The sequence below is a fragment of the Mustela lutreola genome, chromosome 7, assembly GCF_030435805.1.
Source record: "Mustela lutreola isolate mMusLut2 chromosome 7, mMusLut2.pri, whole genome shotgun sequence".
Taxonomy (NCBI): Eukaryota; Metazoa; Chordata; class Mammalia; order Carnivora; family Mustelidae; genus Mustela; species Mustela lutreola.
In genome coordinates, this window is record NC_081296.1 from 61,179,739 (window position 1) to 61,202,246 (window position 22,508).

Genomic DNA, 22,508 nt, shown 5'->3' on the forward strand with positions numbered 1-22,508 from the left:
CAAATAAATAAATACAATCTTTAACAAAACAAAACAATCAGCACAATGTATAATATTTTCCCCTGATTCCCTTTATGCCCTCATTTCTGCTATCTAGTCCAAGAGCAAATCCTGTTGATTCTTTCTCCAAGACAGGCCTTGCATCCATTCAGTGCTCTCCCTATCCGTGGCAAATTTCCAGTCCAGACCAGCCCCTTCTCTCACAGGGGCCCCTGCTTCCACACTTGCCCTCCCTTTACTCCAGTCTCTGCTCATCAGACAAGTCAGGACGCTTTGTTTTGTATTCATACCTCCACCCTCAAAACCCATCACGTGCCTTCCACGTTTCTCCGTGGTGTGACCACTTCTACCTTTGCTATCTCATCTCATGCCACCCCCCCCCACCCAGTCCTGGCCACGAAACCCCAGCCTCGCAAGCCTGTGTGTTCCAACCCAATACACTTGTTTCTGCTTTGGGACCTTTGCAACGACTAGTCCCTCAGCCCAGAATGTCCTTATTTTAGATATTCCCATGCCTTAGGCCTTCCCTGTTCACCCAGACTATAGTGAATGTGGGGCTCGATCCCAGGACCCTGAGATCATGACCTGAGCCGAAGGCAGAGGTTTTAACCCACTGAGCCACCCAGGCGCCCCCCCAATGTGGGTAGAGATCTAATGACCTTTTTAGTGTTTATACCTACTATGTCCATCAGTACCTGCCGCAGAGTTGAGTGGATGAATGAGGGAGAACTCACGGCTGTGAGAGGTAGTGGGTCCCTTCCCCTCTTCTGATTGGAAGATTGTGTTACAGTTAGTAACTAAGGGTAGGGTAAGTGCCATTACGGAGGGGGTATGTGCTAAATAATTTTTTTTAAGATTTTATTTATTTATTTGACAGAAAAAGAGAGTATAAGCAGAGGGAGCAGCAGGGAGAGGAAAGGAAAGGGAGAAGGAGGCTCCTACTGAGCAGAGACCCTGACACGGGGGTCAATCCCAGGATCATTACCTGAGCCAAAGGCAGATGCTTGAACGACTGAGCCACCCAGTGCTCCTGTGCTAGATGATTTTGACAACGAATTTCAACTCTAATTTCTTTTTTTTTTTTTTTAAGATTTTATTTATTTCTTTGACAGACAGAGATCAGAAGTAGGCAGAGAGAGAGAGAAGAGGAAGCAGGCTCTCCGCGGAGCGGACAGCCTGATGTGGGGCTCGATCCCAGGACCCTGGGATCATGACCTGAGCCGAAGGCAGAGGCTTTAACCCACTGAGCCACCCAGGCGCCCCTCAACTCTAATTTCTAAGACAATTATTATTATGCTATTTCAGTGCCTTCTACAGTTCTCCTTATTCAGTATGAGTTACTGGTTTCTCCCCTAAACTTTGTTACTTGAACAGCTAAGAATCCCTGGAATTCTGGCCATTGACAGGATATAGGATATAAAGTCAACTGTAAAATTGTTTCAGGTTTAGCTCTCAGGTATTGTCTTTCTAAATGGCTCTCAAGGATCTGCTCTTGAATTAACCCATGCCTCAAAAATCCTGACATTGATACCACCCAGAAGTAATCATTATAGAATAGAACTCTTACCCAATATGGTTGGTTCATGAGAAAAGTTGGCCCAATTCAAGAATCCTAGAAAATGATACTTGGATCCTTTAATCTTCAACTTAAAACCAGTTAAATATAGCATCATTCCTACACCTTTTTAAGAATGAACTCTTTATTTTTAATTTGGAACCAACTTAGGTTCAGAAAAGTTGCAAGAATAGTATAGAACGCTCATAGAGCCCTTATCCAGTCTCCCGAGCATTGATTATTATGTTAACCACTTTTTGTTGTGATATATTCATCAAAACTAAGAAGCTGGCCCTGATACGTTTCAATTAACTAAATTCTAATATCTCTTTGGATTTCACCAGTTTTTTCCACTAGTGTCCACTTTCTGTTCCAGGTCCCAAACCCAAGTACCGCATGACACTGAGTTGCCATGTCTCCCTCATCTCCACTGTTCTCTCCGCAGCTACAGTTAACAACAGTACTTCAGCAGCTTCTACTTACATTTGTAGAAATAATGCTTTTTCACACTCATATTGTGACAGCATACCCTCAAGCAATTAGATTACATAATTACAGGGGCGCCTGGCTGGCTCAGTCGCGAAAGCAATGCAACTCTTGATCTGGTGGTTGGGAGTTCAAACCCCACATGGGGTATAGAGATTACTGAAAAGTGGAATCTTTAAAAAAAATTTTTTTTTCAACTGTGTAATTCAATAAAAAGAACAACTTGCATAAATAGGTTTGGAAAAAACACAATTGTTCTTGATCAAGTTTCTACTACATGGTTGGGAGAATTGCTCAGTAAAGCCAGAGAGTGACCTTTCACCTACAAGCTTTCAGCATGCTCTGGGAATCGGGCAGGAGGAATAGAAAGTAGCATTGATTTGGCAAGTCCATTAATAAAGTGCCTTTCACATTCCCATCTGAAGAGAAAAAAAATATATTGGTGTCGTTATAATGGTAATACCCCACCTATGTTCGTAGCTTCACCCTTTGAAGCCACTGGGGCAGGCCAACATAGCGGAGAAGATGGGTATCCAAGATAGGAAGCAGAATGGCCAGCATGGAGCCTGGGTCTTTTGATGACCAAGCCAGAGCTGATGCTACACTAACCATAACCTTGTGTCAGGTCAAAACATTGCTTCACAGAAAGAGATTTGTGGGTGGTTTTGTGAATATCAAAATATTTTTCTGCCCAAGTAAATTGTGTATCTTGGACCCTGTGGAAGATTCACAGTCCACAAATGGATTCTCTTCATGTCAGACAGCAAAATGAGTGAGGTTGGAGGGAGACCTCTTCAACCCCAGCAAAGGGGACTGGAGTTTTTGCCAAGGTCCTTATCTCTTCCAGATTTCTTCCCAGATTTCTTGGCCTTGACGCATGTCTAAGAATGGAGAGAGGTTATGGACTGTGACTCTACTCTTTAGGTATCCATGGGGAGATCAGTGACCTGAGAGTCCGCAGCCCAGCTCTGAGTTTCCTCTGTGCCACTTAATAACATAAACCTCCCATGGCCTTCTGTTTCTCCATTTCAACTAAAAGGGTCCCCACTGGTGGCACTGGGTGATTTTCAGCTTTTATTGCCTTTTTCCTTAACATTCATGGGTACTTCACGTTGTCTCTGAAAATTCCCTGTAGGTTGTTGGGGTCAGAGGCTGGATAGCATAAGGCCAGCGGGTCTGACAGCCCTGGGTTCAGATTCTGACGCAGCCACAGTATCTGTGAAATTTTCCTCATCCTTAGCTAACAAAAGGGATAGTAGCAGGACTGAGCTCATAGAATTCTTGACTGAGCTCTTGAATGAAATGAGACACATAAAGCAGACAAGGGTCCAAGACACCTTTGGCCATTAGGGCCATTTGTTATCAATCATACACGTTGAGAACTTGACCTAATTTTCAAAGAATTATTGGGTACAGAGATAAAAAGCACTATGTCCAGCTCTGCATAAGACAACCAGGCACCATTAACCAGTGACTTCCTTGGTGCCAAAACTTACAGAAGGAGGAAAGCCCAGGGAAAATCTATAATGGCTGATGTGCTAAAACTGCTAATTTGATCTGGTTTGGTTTTTTTTTTTTTTTTTTAACAACATTTTTCTTGACTATTTTGATGAACTTTAAAAACACTGTTAAATTTCCAGGTATTTGGGGAAAAAGAAAAAAAAACCAACAACAAAAAAACCCCCAAACCCTCCAAAATATGAGGAGGGCCTTGTTTGACCTTTTCAATCAGTTCATTTGTTTAGCAAATATTTATTCAAAGCTCTGAGTTAGCTGCTAATTTTAAATAAACTTACTGAAATATCAAGTCATTTATAAACATGTTTTAAGAACAAGTGTTACCCTCATTTTCTGGAGGAGAAATGTATTCCTACTTAGTCTTCTGATTTCTCCTCTCTCAAGCACAGCCATCTGTCCCTCGGAACAGTGATTAGAACTTGTTGTCTGACAGGGATGGAGAAGGTGAGCAGAACTTGCCCTCCACCTGTCCTGTAGACTCACAAAAACATTTGTAAAACCCTTCCTGATTGTGATATCATTAAGACAACCAACGAATCTTTGCCACCTCCTATTCAAGGCCCGAGACCTCCAAGCTACAAATACTTCATTTGTTTTCTCATTCCAGGACTCCTCTTCTTCCTAACAACCTCCCCCCGAAATTGAGTGATTTAAGCTGGGGCTTATTGTTAAACTGGCATATACCTTTAATATATTCTTTTTCCTCCTTGGAGCTATTATAAAGTATATTGTGAATCACAGTCAATGGCATGTTGGAGTCAGTGACATGGAGTAAAACTAAAAAGGCAGCTAATCTACTAGGAGTAATTAAACAATTGAACACAGTCCTGTCACAAGCACCTGACTCATCTGGAGGACCCGGACAAATTCCTGGGGCTCCCCAGGCCAGCAGGAGGGGGGCTTCATGTAGGCCTCCCTTGCCTTTCCATGACATCAGGGCTGAAGGCGTAGGCTCACTGACGTGGGGGCTGAAGACTTCAGGGAGTTTTAGTAGGGATTTAGGAATCTGTTATGCCTAGGCTTTCCCAGGGGATACTGCTTTTTCCCTCAAGCTTTCTGCTGTCTCCTTTCCACACCCCGCCCCATTTCAGCCCTGCCCAGAATTTCCCCTTTTCCTCTAAGAGTCCCCATCCTTCCTGATGCACTCCACTGTACCCACATAACCTAGAACCAGCCTCCCTTCACAGACCTCACCAGCCCACCTTCTCTAACCCGCCAGACCCTGGGCTGCAGACTACCGGGGCTGCGGGACCCGTCACTTTCCCTGTGCCATAACTCAACAGAGAGGTAGGATCAATGACAGGTTTACAGGAGAGCAGGACTTTAAACAGCTGAGGTCAGTGTCTGGTGGCTTCCCGTTAATACCACTGACAGCATCCTGCCAGCCAGTCGCTCGGCCACTCTGTTACCCACTCTGAACTATTTCTGATTCTCAACTTTATTTTCAAACAATCCGAAGAAATCCCAACTCCCGGCAAACGGACAGTGCAGCCCTCTTTATGTGAAGCCTTGTTTATAGGCCATAGTTCTCCCGACAGATTTACAAGTGTCTGTGGAGTTTTAAAAGATGATTGCTTAACAGGCATTAAGTGAGACACATAGGACTGTGTAAATATTTTAGCTGGAAAAGGGGATTTTTTTTAAACGTCTGAGCCAAATATTGCATTAAATCTGAAAACAGTGGCAAACTGATTAGGGGTTGTTGCCAGCTTCGTGTTTTGCCAGTGATTCCTGTAGCAAAGAATAGATACCGGAATCCAACCGCCAGTTTAGGCTGTGTGTTTTAAAATAACTTTCCATCCTTTACTTTCTTCTCCTTAGGCCTTTCCATCGTTTTTTCTTTTCTTGTTTTTTTGTTTGTTTGTTTGTTTGTTTGTTTTGCTTTTTTTTAAATTTCTTCATGGCTTATCTAGATGTAAATACTCCACAGAGCAGAAAATTATGATTCATGCGACTAACCCATAGAGGCCAAGAAGGCAACGTGCGCCCGGGGATCAGAGACATTGCCGAAGCTTACAGCTGTCCTGGTAGAGCCATGTGGAAACAGGTTGCTTTCGGCTAATGGGGCTCATGTATCTTAGTCACTGGTCTCTTTGTAGCCCGAGATTGCCCTGCTGGGAGGAAATAGTCCTAAAATGAGCATTGTTCCCTCTTCCCCTTACAGATTTCCTTGAATCTGAAAGAGGCAGGCCTGTTGCCTTCAAGACTTATATGTATGAGAGAATCTGTCACTTAATTTTAGTAAAAAATACCATGTGATAAGCATTTGGCTCCAGAGGGGTTTTGTTTTGTTTTGTTTTGTTTTTTGTTTTTAATTTAAGCATGTCTACAGGGAAACCAGTTTGAGCAACGAGCAGGATGTATTGCTTGACCACAAATATAATTTCTGTGAGAATGAAGCACACTACCGATGGAGCTGATTCCACCAGCAACGTCTTAATTTTCACAAAAGACACTCCTTACTCAATACTCCGTCGGTTGTCTGAAAATGGAGGTTCTCTCTTTCCTCCACAAATGGCTTGGATTTTAGTCGTGTGTCCAGACCATTTGATATTGTTGCTTCACAGGTCTGAGCCTCTTAAAATAATGTGTTTGTAATTATTTAAATGTATATCTCAGAAGTCTGAGTGTTTAATGTAAAAAGGCCTGAAGACTCTCCCCCACCGCCATTCGGATAATTCCACTGGTGTTGGCAATAGTGTAATTTACATTCAAATTAAATGGCACACAGAGGGCTTGTCCAAAAGGCTGCTTTCGTGCGCAGGTCCCAAACCTCACCTCATGTTGTGGTTAATCCCAGAATATTTTATATCAGGGTTTGTGTGTCACCAATTATTGTCACCTTTGAGTAAACTCCCTCAAAGCATGGATGGTCATCTCAGTGTTTCCCATTGTCGAGTGTAATTGCTTCATATGCAGGGACCACAGCCTCTGTATTACAATGACGGGCACAATTGTGGCTTACCTCTGCAAAATGGGATTTTTTATTTTCAAAAATTCAAATTTTTTATTTTCAAAAATTTCCCTCCTTCATCTTTCCCATTTTGGTATCATCTGTGTTGTACCAAAAGCAGTTAGGTGCCATTATGTGTCAAGAACCCTAACAACACTTTTCCTGTTTTAGCCGTATTTCCACTTCTCAAATCTACCCTAAAGAAGCAGTCTTAAACGGAGTAAGATTTTTATGGGCACAGATGTGACTTAAAGCCCGAGTGACTATAAGAATAAGGCAGAAGGGACTTTACTGTTCCACTGTGAGGGCACTAATAGATCAATTAGGATACATCCCTAATTTAGGGTACATCCTAGATTAGGATGTACTCTAGGGTACATCCACTCAATGAAATTTGATATGGCTGTTAAACACAATGCTTGTGAATTCTGTGAAATAATATGAGAAAGTATGTGTGATATCTTTAATAGGAAGAATAATGGTACATAAATTTCTGTATCAAATAAAAGTGTATAAAAATAATATATAAAACCAGTCCTTGTAAAATTACGAACAAGAGTGTGTGATACAGAGGCCAAGACACTTAAAAAAAGGTACCCAAGTATTAAATGGTGACTGTTCTCGGTCATGGTGTCCGGAAGGATTCTTTTCCTACTTTTTTGGGGGGTGGGGTCAATATTTTTCACATTTCTTTGTGTGTGTGTGTTAGCTTCCTAAAACATTTTAGAAGGGACTCGCTGCTCTCCTCCGCAAGATGGGTCCCCTTGTCCTTCAGATCCTTGGGAACTTTGTGTTTGTGGCTGCTGCCTAAGGCTTCCCAACAATACGGTCTAACTAAGATCAGAACCTTGCTGAATGGGCCTTTTTCTTCCATATAACACAACTTTCCCCATCTATTGCTTAAAATCCCTAGCTTTTTCAATCGAGTCTGAGAAATAAATTTATACTAAGGTGTTAATGAACTCTTCCTTGATAGTGTTTCCTTTTTTTAACTAATATATGATTCATGTCTGAAAAGATCCCCTGGAGGTAGCATCTTCAGTTCAAGGCAAAACTTTTGGTGGTGATGATTTTCATGCAAACCATGGGAAGGGATATTTTTAAATAAAAGGATGGATTGCTTAACACCCTATAAATCAAGTCATGCCCAATCCATCTATATTTAGGCCTAGTTATGGGTAGGTGATTAATGAATATTTTTCATACTCATGTCTCACAGACCAAGGCTGCGTCTATAACCACATAATCATCACAGTGCAAATTCTGACTCAGCTGTGATGTTTGACAGGAGGGACTTTTGATTAGTGCTTTAGACAATTTCGTGCAAAGACTGTGGTCGGTGGCCCAGCTTTGCAAAGGCTTTCCAAAAGTCCTAAAGCACGTTGGCATGTCCTCACTTGGCCCTGTCACTTCTGCTTAAATTTTTTTCATGGAGAAGACTCATGATCATGGGACATTAAGGTGAATTTGATCTTGGGCAGCCTCCCTCTGTGAAGTGAATCAGCATCATGGGATTCCCCTGGGCTCGAGCTTCCTGGTAGGTTTATTTTTATACAACATTCCTCTGGGGAAAGGGGTACCCACTCTTAATCAGAGTAGCTCTAGTAGCATCCTCTGGGATGGAAAGATTTTCTTCATTGCTATTCTTTCTCTAGCTTCACTTCTTAAACAAGTGACTGTGGAATCTGTCTCTATGTATCTCACCCCTCCCCAATTTGGCTTCCTCTTTCTATGCTTCTAATGCTAAAACTGCTTTTGAGAAGACCAGAGACCTCCCTGTTTCTAGAATCAGTGGTCACTTCTCTGTCTTCTCCTTGACTTTTCAACAGCACTGCACAAAGCTTACAGCCCTTTTTTTCTTGCAATGCTGGGATCCTCTCAGATCATGTGACTCCACATCCCTACTTTTCTGTCCAGCTGCTCACGTCTCCTCCACTGCCTGTGTGCCCCAGGGTTTGTCCTGAAACCCCTTCTCTGGCTACATTCTTCTATCCCAACCATGCAGCCTAAACTGCAGGCTTTTATATATAATGTGAGTACCTTATTGACATCGCAGACTTAACATGTCCTAAATAACACTCTTGATTTCCCTCAGATTTACTCATGGCTCTCGCCCTTACTCTGGTCAAGTCTCTAGCCAAATATCCTCACAGTGAGACTTTTCCTGACCACTGTATTTAAAATGACAAGAATCCTACTTCTCTGGCACTTTGTGACTTTCTTTCCCCCAATCCGGGTGATTCTAGTTCCTTGAATCCAGTTCCTTTGAATCAAAATCTAGCCACAGGACACTGAAGATCTGAGAAGAACAGCCCTGTGTCCCTGAGGTCCAATCAATACTATCTATTACCACTTAACTTATCTCAGGAGGCCTGTGCATTCCTATCATGCTTTACTTTTACTCATCATATTTCCTCTTTCTGAAACTACTTCCCTCTTCCTTCATTCTCCTTGGCTGACTGGCTAACTCCTCCTGACCTTTTCAGCTGAACTCATAACTTAACTATTTTGGAGAACTTTCCCTGGCCACCACCTCCCAACCCCGATCTGAGTTGGAAACCCCTACCCAGAGTCCTGTGACACTGGACTATACTACAATTTATAGGTTTCCTTGTCTGTCTCTGTTTCTAGATTCTTATGAAGATTTTTGGAGGAGAGATGACGAATAGTTCTGGTTAAATAGTTTTGCCCCTCAAGATTTCACGTAGTGCCCAGTACAGATACTCAATATTTTGAAGGCATGAATATTTGTGTAATTCGTGTGTATGCGTAGTAGGGCTGGAAACCATCCTGTCTCCTGTGATCTAAGAACAATTTACTCCAAAATCCCATCTCTGTGGAAAAGCAAGCCTATCTGTAAGATTTGACAGAAAGAGGACTGGAGGGGTGCATGGGGGAACCTCTACCTCCTTGTAAGGGGTCTTTGTTCTGTGTGTGGTCTAAACTCAGTGTAAAATTCAGCCCCTTCTTCAGCATTCACAGCCCATGCTCACAGCAAGCACTGTGAGTTCAGGAGTCTTTCCTGAAACTATGTCACCATAGTGAAACTATGCAACTATGAGACCAGGTGTCACCAATTCCTTTATTCCTCTCTTGCTATCCTTCTCTGTTTCCATCTCGCCTTCTGAAAGAGACCCGAACTCTTCTTTCTCTCTTATTAAAGATAGCATCCCACTTCCCTGAAGCCAGATTCTTAGATAACACCCACCCAAGTCCTCATCTGGGGATGGTGAGGTGCTTGGCCCGAAGATTGAATCAAAGATATTTGTTTCCAGTAATAACTATTTCCTGTCTAAGAATTCTGAAGTTAGCTTTTGAAATTGGGGGGGGGGGAAAAAAAAACCTGGTATCTCATATCTGAATGAATGAATGTGAATGAAAATGGCACGATATCTAGTCTACTTGTGTTTTCTCCAGCCCCTACATCTATCTACCTCAGTTAGATATATTCACATAAAGATAGAGATTTTTCATGTATCTATGTTTATATACATGTCTGTGTATGTGTGTGTGATAGTAAAGCCAAATGCTATCAGGGCACTAAGATCTGTACTGCATGTGTATTGTGTAAGACCTCCCTCTACTCATTTGGTAATGTATTCATTATTTAGCAAATGGTCACTGAGTTCTTCTATGGGCTAGACATTGTAGTAGATGCTGGGGATACAACAGTATACAAAGTACCCTCCTTCTGCCTAACAAGAGAGATGGCCAATCATGAAAGTTACAAAGGAGAAGTATACAGTGCTATAAGACTGTAACAGAGAAGACCTCCTTAGTATGGAGTAGACTGTTGAAAAGAAATAGTGATGAGGTAACCTTTGAGCCAAGATCAAAGCAATGACTAACCACTACCTAGGCCTGGTTACTAGCAGTAGAGCAGAATGTCACTGGCAAAGGAAAACACTGATGGTGGGAGGGAACTGGTCATATTTGGAAGAACTGGGAGAGGACCATGTGGCTGGACCACAGAGTGTGGCCAGAACAGTAGAGGGAGGCAGGCCATTCAGTGCCTCGGAAGGGCCAATCTGTAGGAGTAATGGAAGCCACTGGCAGGTTTAAGCAGGGGATTGGTATGATCAGATATATGCTTTATAAAGATCACTGACTTCACTGCGAATCAAAGGAGGCAAGGGTAGATGTGGGAAGACCAGGTAAGAAGATACTAAGGCAGCCTGGTGGGGAACGACAGATTCAAAAGCTCTTTTGGAGGTGAAACCATGGTCTAGACTTGTCACCTTGGGAGTCACAGTCCTAGTGATGGTTACTGCAGTGTTTAGTTGCATGAGATTTTCTCGAAGTAGAGAACATAGCCTAACAAGAAAAGAAATGGTAAAGAACCTTCACATGTAATGGTTGAGTACAGAAGGATGAGGCTGCAAAAGAGAGAGGGTGGTCAGAGGTGGGAGGAAGCCAAGGGTGAGGGCACAGAGCTAGGGGACAAAGTATTTCGGGAAGACCAAGGGTTCAGCGGAGTGGAATCCTGCTGGGCAGTGAGCCAAGATGAGATTTGAAAGGGAGTAAAAAAGGCAGAATGGGTAAGATGGGTTCCTTGGTGACATGAGAGCATTTTCTCAGTTCCATCATAGGGGTAAGGTGAATTTTAATGGGTCTGGAAGTACACAGTGAGAAATAGAAAAAGTGAGCCTAAGCAGTTCTTAACAGATGGTTTGACTGTGAAAGGGATTAGGGTATTTATAACATAATGATTTATTTACTAAACACATAATATCAGGAATGTCAATGTAATTCAAAGAGTCTGTGGGGTGGTTGGTATGGTTCCCTTGTTACTGGAAATGAAAAGAGGAAAGCCATGTACAATGTGCTATCTAGCTGGGCTTAGCAGTGTTTGAATATTTCAAACAGGTGAAGAATATTGCAGATAGCATTTTACTGCTCAATACACAAAGGGCTTTTCGTGTACTTTTCATTTAGTCCTCGTGAAATTTTACATATCAAGAAACTAAGAGTCAGGTATTTAATAACTTTCCCAGTCAGTAAAGGGTATGGAAAACGAAGGAAAAAATGTATCTTTATTTTTTTTTTAAGATTTTATTTATTTGACAGAGATCACAAGTAGACAGACAGAGGCAAGCAGAGAGAGAGAGGGGAAAGCAGACTCCCCACTGAGCAGAGAGCCAGATGGGGGGCTTGATCCCAGGACCCGGGGATCATGACCTGAGCTGAAGGCAAAGGCTTTAACCCACTGAGCCACCCAGGCACACCCGCCTTTTTTAAAAAGATTTTGAACAAATGTATCTTTAGATTAAGAGTACTTCAAGGAAGATGATGTTCTGAAGTATTGTTTGTTGATAATGTATGTAGATACCGTAGATATATTCATAAACGTTAAGCATAATACCATTAAGAAAATACCAACACTCTCATTTGGAATCTTTTTAAAAGTTAACAAATTCTTTAAGTGTCTTGCTAGTATTTATCTGAAGTCTAATTATTTATTAATGGGTCTTTTGTTTTGATAACATTTATTGATACCTTTTGAGGTTGAATGTGTTTGATTTCTCTAGTACAGGGGTATTTCAAACTCATTTCCCACTTCAGATTCATGGTTAATAAAGATGACTGTTGAAGACACAGTCACATCTGTGAGTTGAAAAAACACTTGACCCTGCACAAAAAGCACAAGAAGGTCATTCTTCACTTAATTGCTCATTATAGTTCCAGTTAAAGACTCCAGAGTTTCTAATTAGCTTTTAAAAAAAAAACAAAACAAAACAAAAACGGCTTTATTGAGATACAATCACATTCCACATAATTCAGCCATTTAAAATGTACGATTGAATGATTTTTGATGTGTTCACGGAGTCATGCTACCATCACCGCAGACAATTTTAGAACATTTTCATTACCCCAAAAAGAAACATCATCACCCCCTCAATCTCTCCATCCTTCCTTCCCTGAGCCCTAGGCAACCATGATCTATTTTCAGTCTCTCTTGATTTGCTTATTCTGGTCATTTCATATACATGGAATTCTACAATATACAGTTTTTGTGATGAGCTTCCTTCACTCAGCATAATGTTCTAATCGGCTTTGGAGGCGTAAACCCTGTTTATGTGCAAAGCAGCACTGGTGTGTGTTGGCTACATTATTCTGCAGTAACATTCTGACCCAGGTACCAGGTATGTAAGGCCTGTGGTTTCACTCCTAATACCCAGTTGCCCAGCCAAGTTTTTTGGCCGCTCTGCATACGGACTTTTTCCTGTGGATGAATACAGTCACTATGAGGAATGATGTAGACCTAATAATTACATCAGTTGAATTCCTAAACAAAGGGCAAAGAATGAAAACACCTTTGATTACATACATATAGGTTGTCCACACCAGGGTCATTTATGTACGGTGGTCTGATTTAAGCCCAGAAATCTGTCTAGATGTTCCCTATGGAATATAATCAAGTCTCTTCTAGAGTAGATGTTCTAAATCCCCCACCCCAGGATTTTCTTCTGATACCAATCACCACGCTAAGCCTTAAATGCCCCCCCACCCCCAATATTTGGCATCAGAGCTGAAGAACTTGAAATAGGCATTTTAAAATTTCAATCTTTTATCATTTGTGTTTGACTTAAATCACCATGAAGTCTTCCTTTGTGTAGCCTTAAAAAAAAAATTATGGAAGATAACTATAAAATAATATACTCTTTTTTCTGCCTATCTTTCCTAACCAAAGTTTAAAAAATTCTAAATATTTTACTGACTTTATGTATAATTTTCCCCTTCCATAGAAATCCCTGAATTATAGCTGGCCAAAAGTTGTTTTTATTTTACTGTTTTAATGCATTGGATTTAATGTAATTCCCTAGCCATTCAGTTCAAAGCCAATACCATGAAAAAGAACTGTGTAGGTTTATTGTGCTAATATTGTACTTTTGATCCCTGAATTTTGTCTTTAGTTTATTTTTTTAAAGTTATTTATTTATTTATTTGACAGAAATCACAAGTAGGCAGAGAGGCAAGCAGAGAGAGAAGGGGAAGCAAGCTCCCCCCTGAGCAGAGACACCCCCCCTCCGACGCTGGGCTCAATCCCAGAACCCCAAGACCACAACCCGAGCCGAAGGCAGAGACTCAACCCACCCAAGCCACCCAAGCACCCCTCTTTAGTTTCTTTTGATAAAAGTGTGTTTTGGAGTAGAAAACGAGTAGCTCTGTGTATGTGTGTATGCGCACGAACGCACGTGTGTGTTTCACATGGAAAGCACTAGGAAGGACACTGTACTATCCTAGTATTACTAAGAAGAGACCCTGGAGTACAGTATGTTAATATGGAAGGTAATGATTCATATGGTTTGCACGCAGTTCAAATTACTAGAAAGAGAAATTGCTATGTGCCTTACCCATTAACTAACTGCTGTTGCTGACCTATTCACTGCGATGTTTGAGGGCAGAGATTTTAGTCTGGTTTTTGTCATTGATATGTCCTCACTACCAAGTACAAATTGTGGCACACAATTGCACACATAGGGATTGGTGAATTGATGTATTTGTTGAGTGAATTCCTTGAGGATGAACTCCTCAACCCAACATTCTATGCCCTTCGTATCTGACTCTGATTGGTATCTCTCACGATAACCCCACTGATAATCTTAAAAATCTACTTAGTCACAGTTCTGTATGTTGCTACAAAAATCCTCTATCATGGTCCTTGAAGTTTGGGGCTTTTGGAAAGATGGGCATCTCGTAAAACTGAGGGAGAGGTAGAACTTGCACAGAACCACAGAGGGGGTGAGGTAGGAATTAGGTAAGCAGAGAAGAGAGAATTCCAGACTGAAAAAGCAGAGTCCAAATGAATCTCTCCTTTCCTCTAAAAATGTATCCTGGCTCCACTAAGCCTACAGGTCCTTCAACTCAGAGAGAGAAACATTCCATGTTCGAAAAACTGCCGATGTACATTTGAGCAATTCAACATGTCTTAGGTTTTGATTAATTCTATCTGGGCCTTGCCTCTTTATCCTTGTAACCTAACCGTGCTCATTCAGTGGCTCCAGCAAACTTTATTCCTTGTTCATAGAGGTCAAAAACAAAAAAAGCAGACAAACACCTATGGCCGTAGCAGTCTAAAACCTGAAATGTTAAAACACGCAAAGCCTTATCTTTCACTAAAATGTGTCACAAGCACTTAAATTTTCAATGAGTTAAAATACCTCTCTCAAATCTGGTGTCCATTATTCCATTATGTTTTGGTTTTCCATATTTAATGTATCTCTCACAATGACCGTTTAGTAGCTAACTTCAGGGATCAATATATTTTTAATTCTGCCAAAAATGTAGTAGGTAATGAGAAAGCGAATGTTGGGTGACTTTGGCTTTCAACATTGGACTCCTGGCACAGCCTGCGTGCAAGGCAGCCTTGGTGGTCTGGTGACATTGAATACGCGCCCTCGGGTTGGACAATAAAAAAGGGTTCTGGATTTGCCAGCAATCTCTCTCCTTTGTGCACTACGAGTCTCCGGTGTCATCAGTAATTAGTCTTCAGGTCTCCCATTGGTCTGCCAGAAAGCCTCTCGGATTTGCCGCGTGAATAAGTGGGAGCGGGCGAGTTGCCTATCAACTGGAACTTTCGACTGTGCGGAGACCATCTGGTGGGTCTGTCAGAGGGCAGCCCTCTCCTTTGATCCCAGAGAGAAGTTTCATTCTAACAAGCCACATGGGAGGCTGGGCTTGTCGGGGTGCAGAGAGGACCTCCCAGCCCAGCAGGGGAGATGCTCCCGTGCGTGCTGGCTTTAGGTCCTGATTTCAGGACAGTTAGGCTCAGCCGCCCAGGGCTCTTGCTTCATCCCTCATTCATCTTTCTCAGAATTTCTTCAGTGGATCCTACCAGTGGGCGGGACAACCTCCCGCCAGGGAACAGAAAGCATTATCCCTGTGTTCTAAACAGGAGATTTGCACCGGGAGCGGCACTTTTCTATAAATACAGTGCATGGCCTTTGTAGTCGCTGGTTCTCAGCCATGACTCCCTTGCCGTTCTGGTTGGGGTGTGTTTCCTGACCAATTTTACTAAATCATAAAAATAATAGATGATCTTTATGAGGACCCTTGCCAGTGCCAGGCATTGCACAAACCATGGTATGTGTGTCATCTCACTTAATTCTGATTTCCTATCAGTCAGGGGGTCTCCATCTTGCAGATGAGAGAGACAAGCCTCAGCCCACCTGAGCCTGATAGGACTCTTGGTCCAAGCACAAGCCCTTTACCATACCACCCTAGGGCCTCAATAAAATCTGAGCTATTTGATGCACCCCATGGGCTCTGTCACCACAGCCTGGACAAAGGGAGAGCCACAATGATCAACTTTTTAATTCAGGTAGAAGTGAAGGTTTTGCTTTTGTTATTGGGAAAATAAGATCTGCCTTTGGCTTTGCTTTGGCTAGGGAGAAGGGACATCCAAGAAATCATTGTAATGGGTTCAGTGATGTCCTCTTACTGAAGTACAGGCAGGCCTCACCATATATTTGTGTTTATGCAAAATAGTTCTCTGTAAGTGGAACTGTTGGGATTTGAATGTAGTAGAGGGCTTGTTAAAGGATTTAAAAGATTCTCCCACTTCATATTGTAAGAAATTCCTGCTTTGTTTTAAACATGGCTACCTGTGTTCTCAGAATCATAGCTGGATATCAGCAGGAAGGTTCATGTGTCTGTGAAAGTTCATGGAAAAAAATGCCAATTCTTGAAAGCAGACATCTTCCAAAGTTTTTTTGACCAATCTCCTACTTCTAGGCCTACCCTCAGAACGACCCAATCTGGAAGATCATATTGGCTACTTTGCTTGTGCCTTGTGCCATTAAGAAGTAGATGTTTTGGGAGGTCTTTAGAAAACACTGAACCCTTTCAAATGAGCTTAGGACAATCACATCGATTCAGAGTGGAGACTGGGACCCTTGTTGTACCTCTCCTAGAGAGGGAGGAAGGCGGGGAAAGATGAGGAGGTCACACTGCACTCCTGGAAAGCCCAATCTCAGTTTGGGTCAACACTGCTAAATTTTTTTTAACCTTCCTTCGCATAAGAATGTAGTTAAGATGAGGAAATCATGTGCTTTTGGCCAGATGTGCATGCAACTCTCTAAAGAAGCTTGGGAACAAGTTAATAAAACCTGCATGGTGGCTTCACAGGGATTAATATGAATACACAAATAAATATGATTAAAGGTAAAGCATAAATACCATACAGCAGGTACTAGAGAAATTTAAAGGCTGCAAAAACTTTGGAAACTAAAGGACTTCATGGTGGTGGCAGCATGTCAGAGAGGGTTTTTAGGATGAGTGGAACTTTGTCAGATGCAGCGTAGGTATATATGTGATATGAGCAGATTGGGCAGAGAACCACACGAACGCAGATGTGGAAGTGGGAATGTTGGCTGACGTCATTTAGAAAAGTGGCAGAATTTTGGCTTAGTTGGTCAAATTTATGTGGGAAATAGAGCTGAAAGGTAGAAATAGTACTGTGACGTAAAGGACCCGGAGTTTGAATTTAATTAGCGAAGAGCACCCACTCATAATTTTATCTCGTCTTGTATCTTCTCTACTTTGCTTTTAGGGAACGATTTTGCCTTGTAATTCACACAGACCAAACAAAACTTAACAGGCCTTAGAGTTCACCCTTGATCTTATCTCCCCAGCAAAAAGATCCCACTTGCCACTCTTCCCCATCTCCGTAAAGGGCAATTCTAGCCATTCCCACTGTGATGGGGAACTGTGGGTTAGGGTGGTTTCCAGATCACCAAATCAGAACTGTCTGATTTGAGGGGGGCATGGTTGTATTCTAAGTTACAAATTATATCTGAGAAATGTATCAATGTGTTTATAAATTCTCTCTGAAGTAAATCACACGGAAAACAATTTCACATGTGTTAGGGGAGTGTTAATGGGAGGGGTGGGAGAATGGAAAGCAGAATGAGGGCTTCCCTGGGCTGGGCTTGGCCCTCCTCCTGGCATGTGGATGGCTCCAGGCAATTCGGATGCCTGGGAATTGCTGCAAAATCTATTTCAAGCTCTGTTTCTGAAGTATGGATCTGAAGAGGATCAGGGCCTTTAATTCCCCGGGGAATTCGGTAGTTTTTTCCTCCCTTAATTTTGGAGAGACCAAAAGCATAATACTTTTCCTCTCCCAAGTCAGAGCTTTCTCTGCATCTCTGAAAGGAAAGTTGAAGGTGGTGCATTTCTTTGTTCCCGAAGAGAGGTGTGGAGTGAACTCACTATGTTTGTGTGTGTGTGTGTATGTGTTGTGTCTGTTTTTGTTTGTTTTTCCCTGGAATTAAGATAAATCATGACCGATAAGGATTTTGCACAATGAATCCTGCAGAGCATAGCACAAAGCAGCAGCTCAGCAAATACATGTTCTTAAGCAAATCTAATTCCAAACTTCCCTTCACAGCCAGTGAGAAACAGATGATCGTGGTATGCAAGGAGTCACCAAAGGAGTACCTCCAGCCCTTCAAGGACAAGCTAGAAGAGTTCTTCCAGAAAGGTAGGGGATGACGTCAGCAGCACATACACGAAACTCAGATCTTTCCCTGAGGCCCACGACCGCTTTAATCCCTGCTAACCACCAGCAGCTCTGCTGATTCCACAGTCCACCTTCCCACCATGGTTCTGTACTCAGCGTAGATAGAATTGTCCCGCTATTTCCATATCATCTTTCAAATCCCTCTTAATATGTCAAATCCTTTAACATTACTCCAGTTCTTATAAATCTTTTAAGGGAAGACTTTTACTCTGTCTCTTCATGGAGCCCCGGGGGATTCTCAGTACGTGTTCCCTGACACATGAATAGGTTCAGAGCTGATACAGTCATGCCTTTTGGGTTTGCAGTCAGCCTGAGCAGGTGGATGGTGATCCCAACCCTGGTTTACAGTGTAGCATCTTGGAAACTTGCGTCGTATTTTTTTATTCCTTTTCTGAATGGAAAATTGGGGCCAAGGGAATGTCACACATCCAGTCATTTGGCAGTCATTAGCCTTTTGGAATTGGTAGACGCAAGAGACCACTTACTTACCGCATTGACGCGATTATTAGAAATCTTATGAAGTTGGGTTCCTCCTCCATTATTTTGGCAAGAATAGGGAACTTTGGTTGATCTCTGTTAGTGACCATGGAAGTTTAATGCCTATTGGTTATTCCCTATTCTGATTTCTCAATCCACTTTATGTTGTGAAACAAAATAAGTGTGTGGCACAAACTTGTAGTTATAAAATAAGTAAGTCGTGGGAATGTATTGTCCAGCATGGTGACTGTCGTTAATAATACTGTATTGTGTATTTGAAAGTTGCTAAGAGAGTAGATCTTAAAAGTCCTCATCACAAGAAAACAATGTTGCAACTATGCATGGTGATGGATTTTAACTATACTTACTGTGATGATCATTTTGCAATATATACATAAATGATCGTGTTGTACACCTGAAACTAATATGTTATACATCAATTATATCAATAAAAAAAAAGCATGGGGTAGTTAGAGGAAGCTAATGTCTTTGCTAGAAAGTCAGAGGAAAGACATGTAGGAACCTTTGGGGAGGTACCAACATGCTCTTTCTATTTATTAATAAGGCTGCATGATACCACATCATCCACAAAAGACCATTTAAAGAGAATGAATCCATAAAGTATGGCCAAACCACCTTGGGAATTGGCAGGAAGATTCCCAGTCCATGAATCAGAGGAACTCGGTTCCAGCTGTTGTTTGGCACAGAGATCATTGTTCCCTCCTCCTTGATGAGTGCTTGTTTGTGTTGAGGTGGAAGTCAGGAGTTCTCTCTTGGCCATTGCTGAACCTGTTGGATGTTGGATGTTGAACTGTTGGATGATGGAAGCAGTGTCATCCAACAAACTGCCATCCTAAGAGCAGTGATTCTATCCCTTGTATGTTATGTGACTAAGATTAGGTATGTTTTATATGTGATTTGTTGAAGTAGATGCATTGTTTTAGGGTTATGCCATGTGAACATAACCGAAATGGCCTAAAGAAAAAGCATGAAGGATTTCCTTTTGCTGACCCCCGAATTAATCATTTCTGCTTTTGGCCCATGTAGAATTAACTTGAAATGAAGCTCATATGTACTTAGATTCTGTTTTTATTCTAGTTATTATTCTACGTCTGGAAAATTCTATGCTGCATGTATGTAGGTGTTACCGGCCTATATACTATAACGGCCTTATTCTCCTTTCTCCTGGAACCAGCTAGCGTCTTAACACGTCTCTTGCGAATCTTAATTTTTGTTGTGGTGGGAGAAAGAGAAAGTACAAACAGATTTAGACCCTTGAAAATCTTCAGTGCCTTAGAAAAGGAATTTGCAAATCATTTTTGGGGTTATGTGTTTGCTTCTCCTCTGTTAGGTTTTTCAAGAAACTTCTGGTTTATCTGACAGAGGAAATTGAGTGGAGACAAACTGGACCGTATGTCAGAAAGGCAAGGCTGTGGCTACAGTAAGATGTTCTAGGAAAACCAGTGATTCTCAATCTGGTCTGTAGACTGGAATCACTTGGGGGAGAGTTTTTAAAATATTTTGATACCCAGGCTGAACTCCAAACCTCCCAGCAGCATCTCTGGGAGGGTGGGACCAGGCTTTAGCATTATTGATTTACTCCCCAAGTGATTTCAGTGTGCAGCCCAGGTTGAGAACCTTTGCTGTCCAGCTTAGGTCACCATCAATGTGTCTTCAAAGATGTTTATTCAGGGGCGCCTGGCTGGCTCAGTCGGTAGAGCATGACTCTTACTCTCAGGGTTGTGAGTTCAAGCCCCACAATGGGCAGGGAGCCTACTTAAACTTAAAAAAGTGTTTATTTAAGAAGCTGCTGTACCTCAGGCACTCCTTGCTCCTCTCTCACGAAGAGTCTTACTGAGAAAAGATCTCCAGCTGAATAAAGGAGTCCGTTCTCCCTGAACCAGTGCAGGGAAAGGAAGTCAGGAAGAACTTTAGAAATAACCTGAAATCACGAACAGCTAAAGCAAAGCTCAGCAAGAATTTAAATGGAAGCCACCATTTGGACAGAATTTTAAAATACAAAAATAAAATATCGTACCATTGGAAGCTTAACTATTCCTAATATCGTGTGGTGAAAAGAACCACTGTTGAAATCGCCCATCACTGTCATCTCATTGGTCAAAAATCACTTGGCCAAAATCAGTCTAGCATTGTGCGGCCCAATACACATGGCAGGCACGAGCCACATGAAGATGTTGAGTTAATTTTTTATATTGATTACACAGTAAAATGATATTTTGAATATACTGGCTTTTAAAATAAGGTATTATTATTAATCTTAATTTACCTGACTCTTACAGTTTTTACGCATGGCTACTAGAAAATTTAAGATGATGTATGTGACTCATAATATATTTCTTTTGGTCCATCCTTGTCTAGACACATGGTCTCTTGGCCTTTCTCATCTCATTCCTTCACTCCCCTCTTCTTGTTCTTGCTCAGCTTGAAGCCTCAGTTATGGGAATGCAGTTTCCGGAGCTAGCCCTCCCCACTTTTGCTCTGGTCCTGGCCATTGTGGGGCTCACAGGTGGGGGTGGGTGCTTCACTGAAGGAGGTGACAGCGCGCTACTTCATCCAGCTGCTCCCCTGTGGCGCAAGGGGTGGGGCTCTGCCATGTTGCAGCACATGCAAATGGCTGCTGTAGCGTTCTAAGCAGTAGCACCTTTTCTATGTGGATGTTTCACTGAAGGACGAATTTTCTTCCCACCGTAAATATGCAGTATAATACAACAACTATACAGTTTTAAGTATAGGAGCTCTAAATATGCCATTCATTTTAAGTCTATGTCTAAATATGCCATTCATTTTAAGAAACATCATTATGACAAGGGCTACTAAGAAAGAAAAATTGCTGGCAGTTAAATCACAACGTGTCATAAATAATAAGATGTACCACCAAAAGCAGGTGCTAAGATCTGAACATTCCATCAAGTTTGAAGTTGATGTAATACAGTGCCATAATGAGGCATATAGCATGAGGGAGGAGGAATGCCTAACACTTCCGGGTAAGTCAGAGAAGATTTGGAACAAAGATGTTTTTGCTCAGATTTGACCCCCCCCCCAAAAAAAATAAATAGACAAAAACCAAGATACTGATAATGATGGCGATGACTGCGGATCAGTGGGTGATCACTCACATTTGCAGAACCGTACCGCAGATATGGTGGGGAGAAGATCTTCTTTCTTATTCAGTCTTCGTGACAGTCTCTGGAGTCAGCACTATGATCCCCCTGTTGTACAGACAAGGAAACTGAAGACTAGGAATCCTCAGCTGACAGGTTATGAAGGGCATTGCAGGCAGAAGAAAACACTGCAAATCTCGGGATGAAAGACATGAAGTATCTGGGGAATGGCAAGAGACGTGGCGTGGCTAGATCACAGTGCATAGGGGAAGAACACAAGACCAAAAAGGGGAGGAGAGTTACAACAGGACTTGCTGAACAGTCTGAACTTTGCCTTATAGGCAACAGGGAGCCTTTGAAAAGTACCATGAATGGGAGTGACACAGTCACACTGAGTTTGCGTTGTTTTGGTGCATGGGATCCTTTGCCTTTATATTGTTAAGAAATGCGTTATAAAGGGCAATATGAAGGGGAGTTGGAATAGTAAAAGGCAGGAACGGTGTCTATCAATTTATTCTACAGTAGTCCAGGCAAATGATGGTAAGAGCAAAAGCAGTCCCAGAAAAATAACAAGGAAGGGACACATTTATAAAGCTTTTAGGAGTTACAGGACGAGATAACCCCAATTGAAGTACAGAAACAGGAGAAAAGGGTCACTCCCCCTTTTTCTTGCTTGGATAACTGGCTTGATACTGACAAGAAGAACCAGATTTGGGATGGAAAGCAATGCAGTACACTTTGAACACACTGATTTGACATACGAATAAGATACCCTGGTAGAGACATTAGGCTCATGGGAGAGTCCTGAATGAGACTACGGTCTCATAGAGGGTAGAATTTCAAGTCATAGGAATGAATGAGAAAGTCCACAGAAAG

The 22,508-nt window shown here is 41.9% G+C and overlaps 1 protein-coding gene across 5 annotated transcripts in view; it reads left to right on the top strand.

Moving 5' to 3' along the window:
* FMN1 (formin 1) overlaps positions 1-22,508 on the top strand; it is a 406,869-nt gene that overhangs the window by 308,948 nt on the left and 75,413 nt on the right. For all 5 annotated transcript variants that reach the window (XM_059181089.1, XM_059181087.1, XM_059181090.1 and 2 more), the window contains one exon: positions 17,902-17,994. In XM_059181089.1, the coding sequence (XP_059037072.1) occupies positions 17,902-17,994 (93 nt within the window). The remainder of the gene's footprint in view (positions 1-17,901; positions 17,995-22,508) is intronic.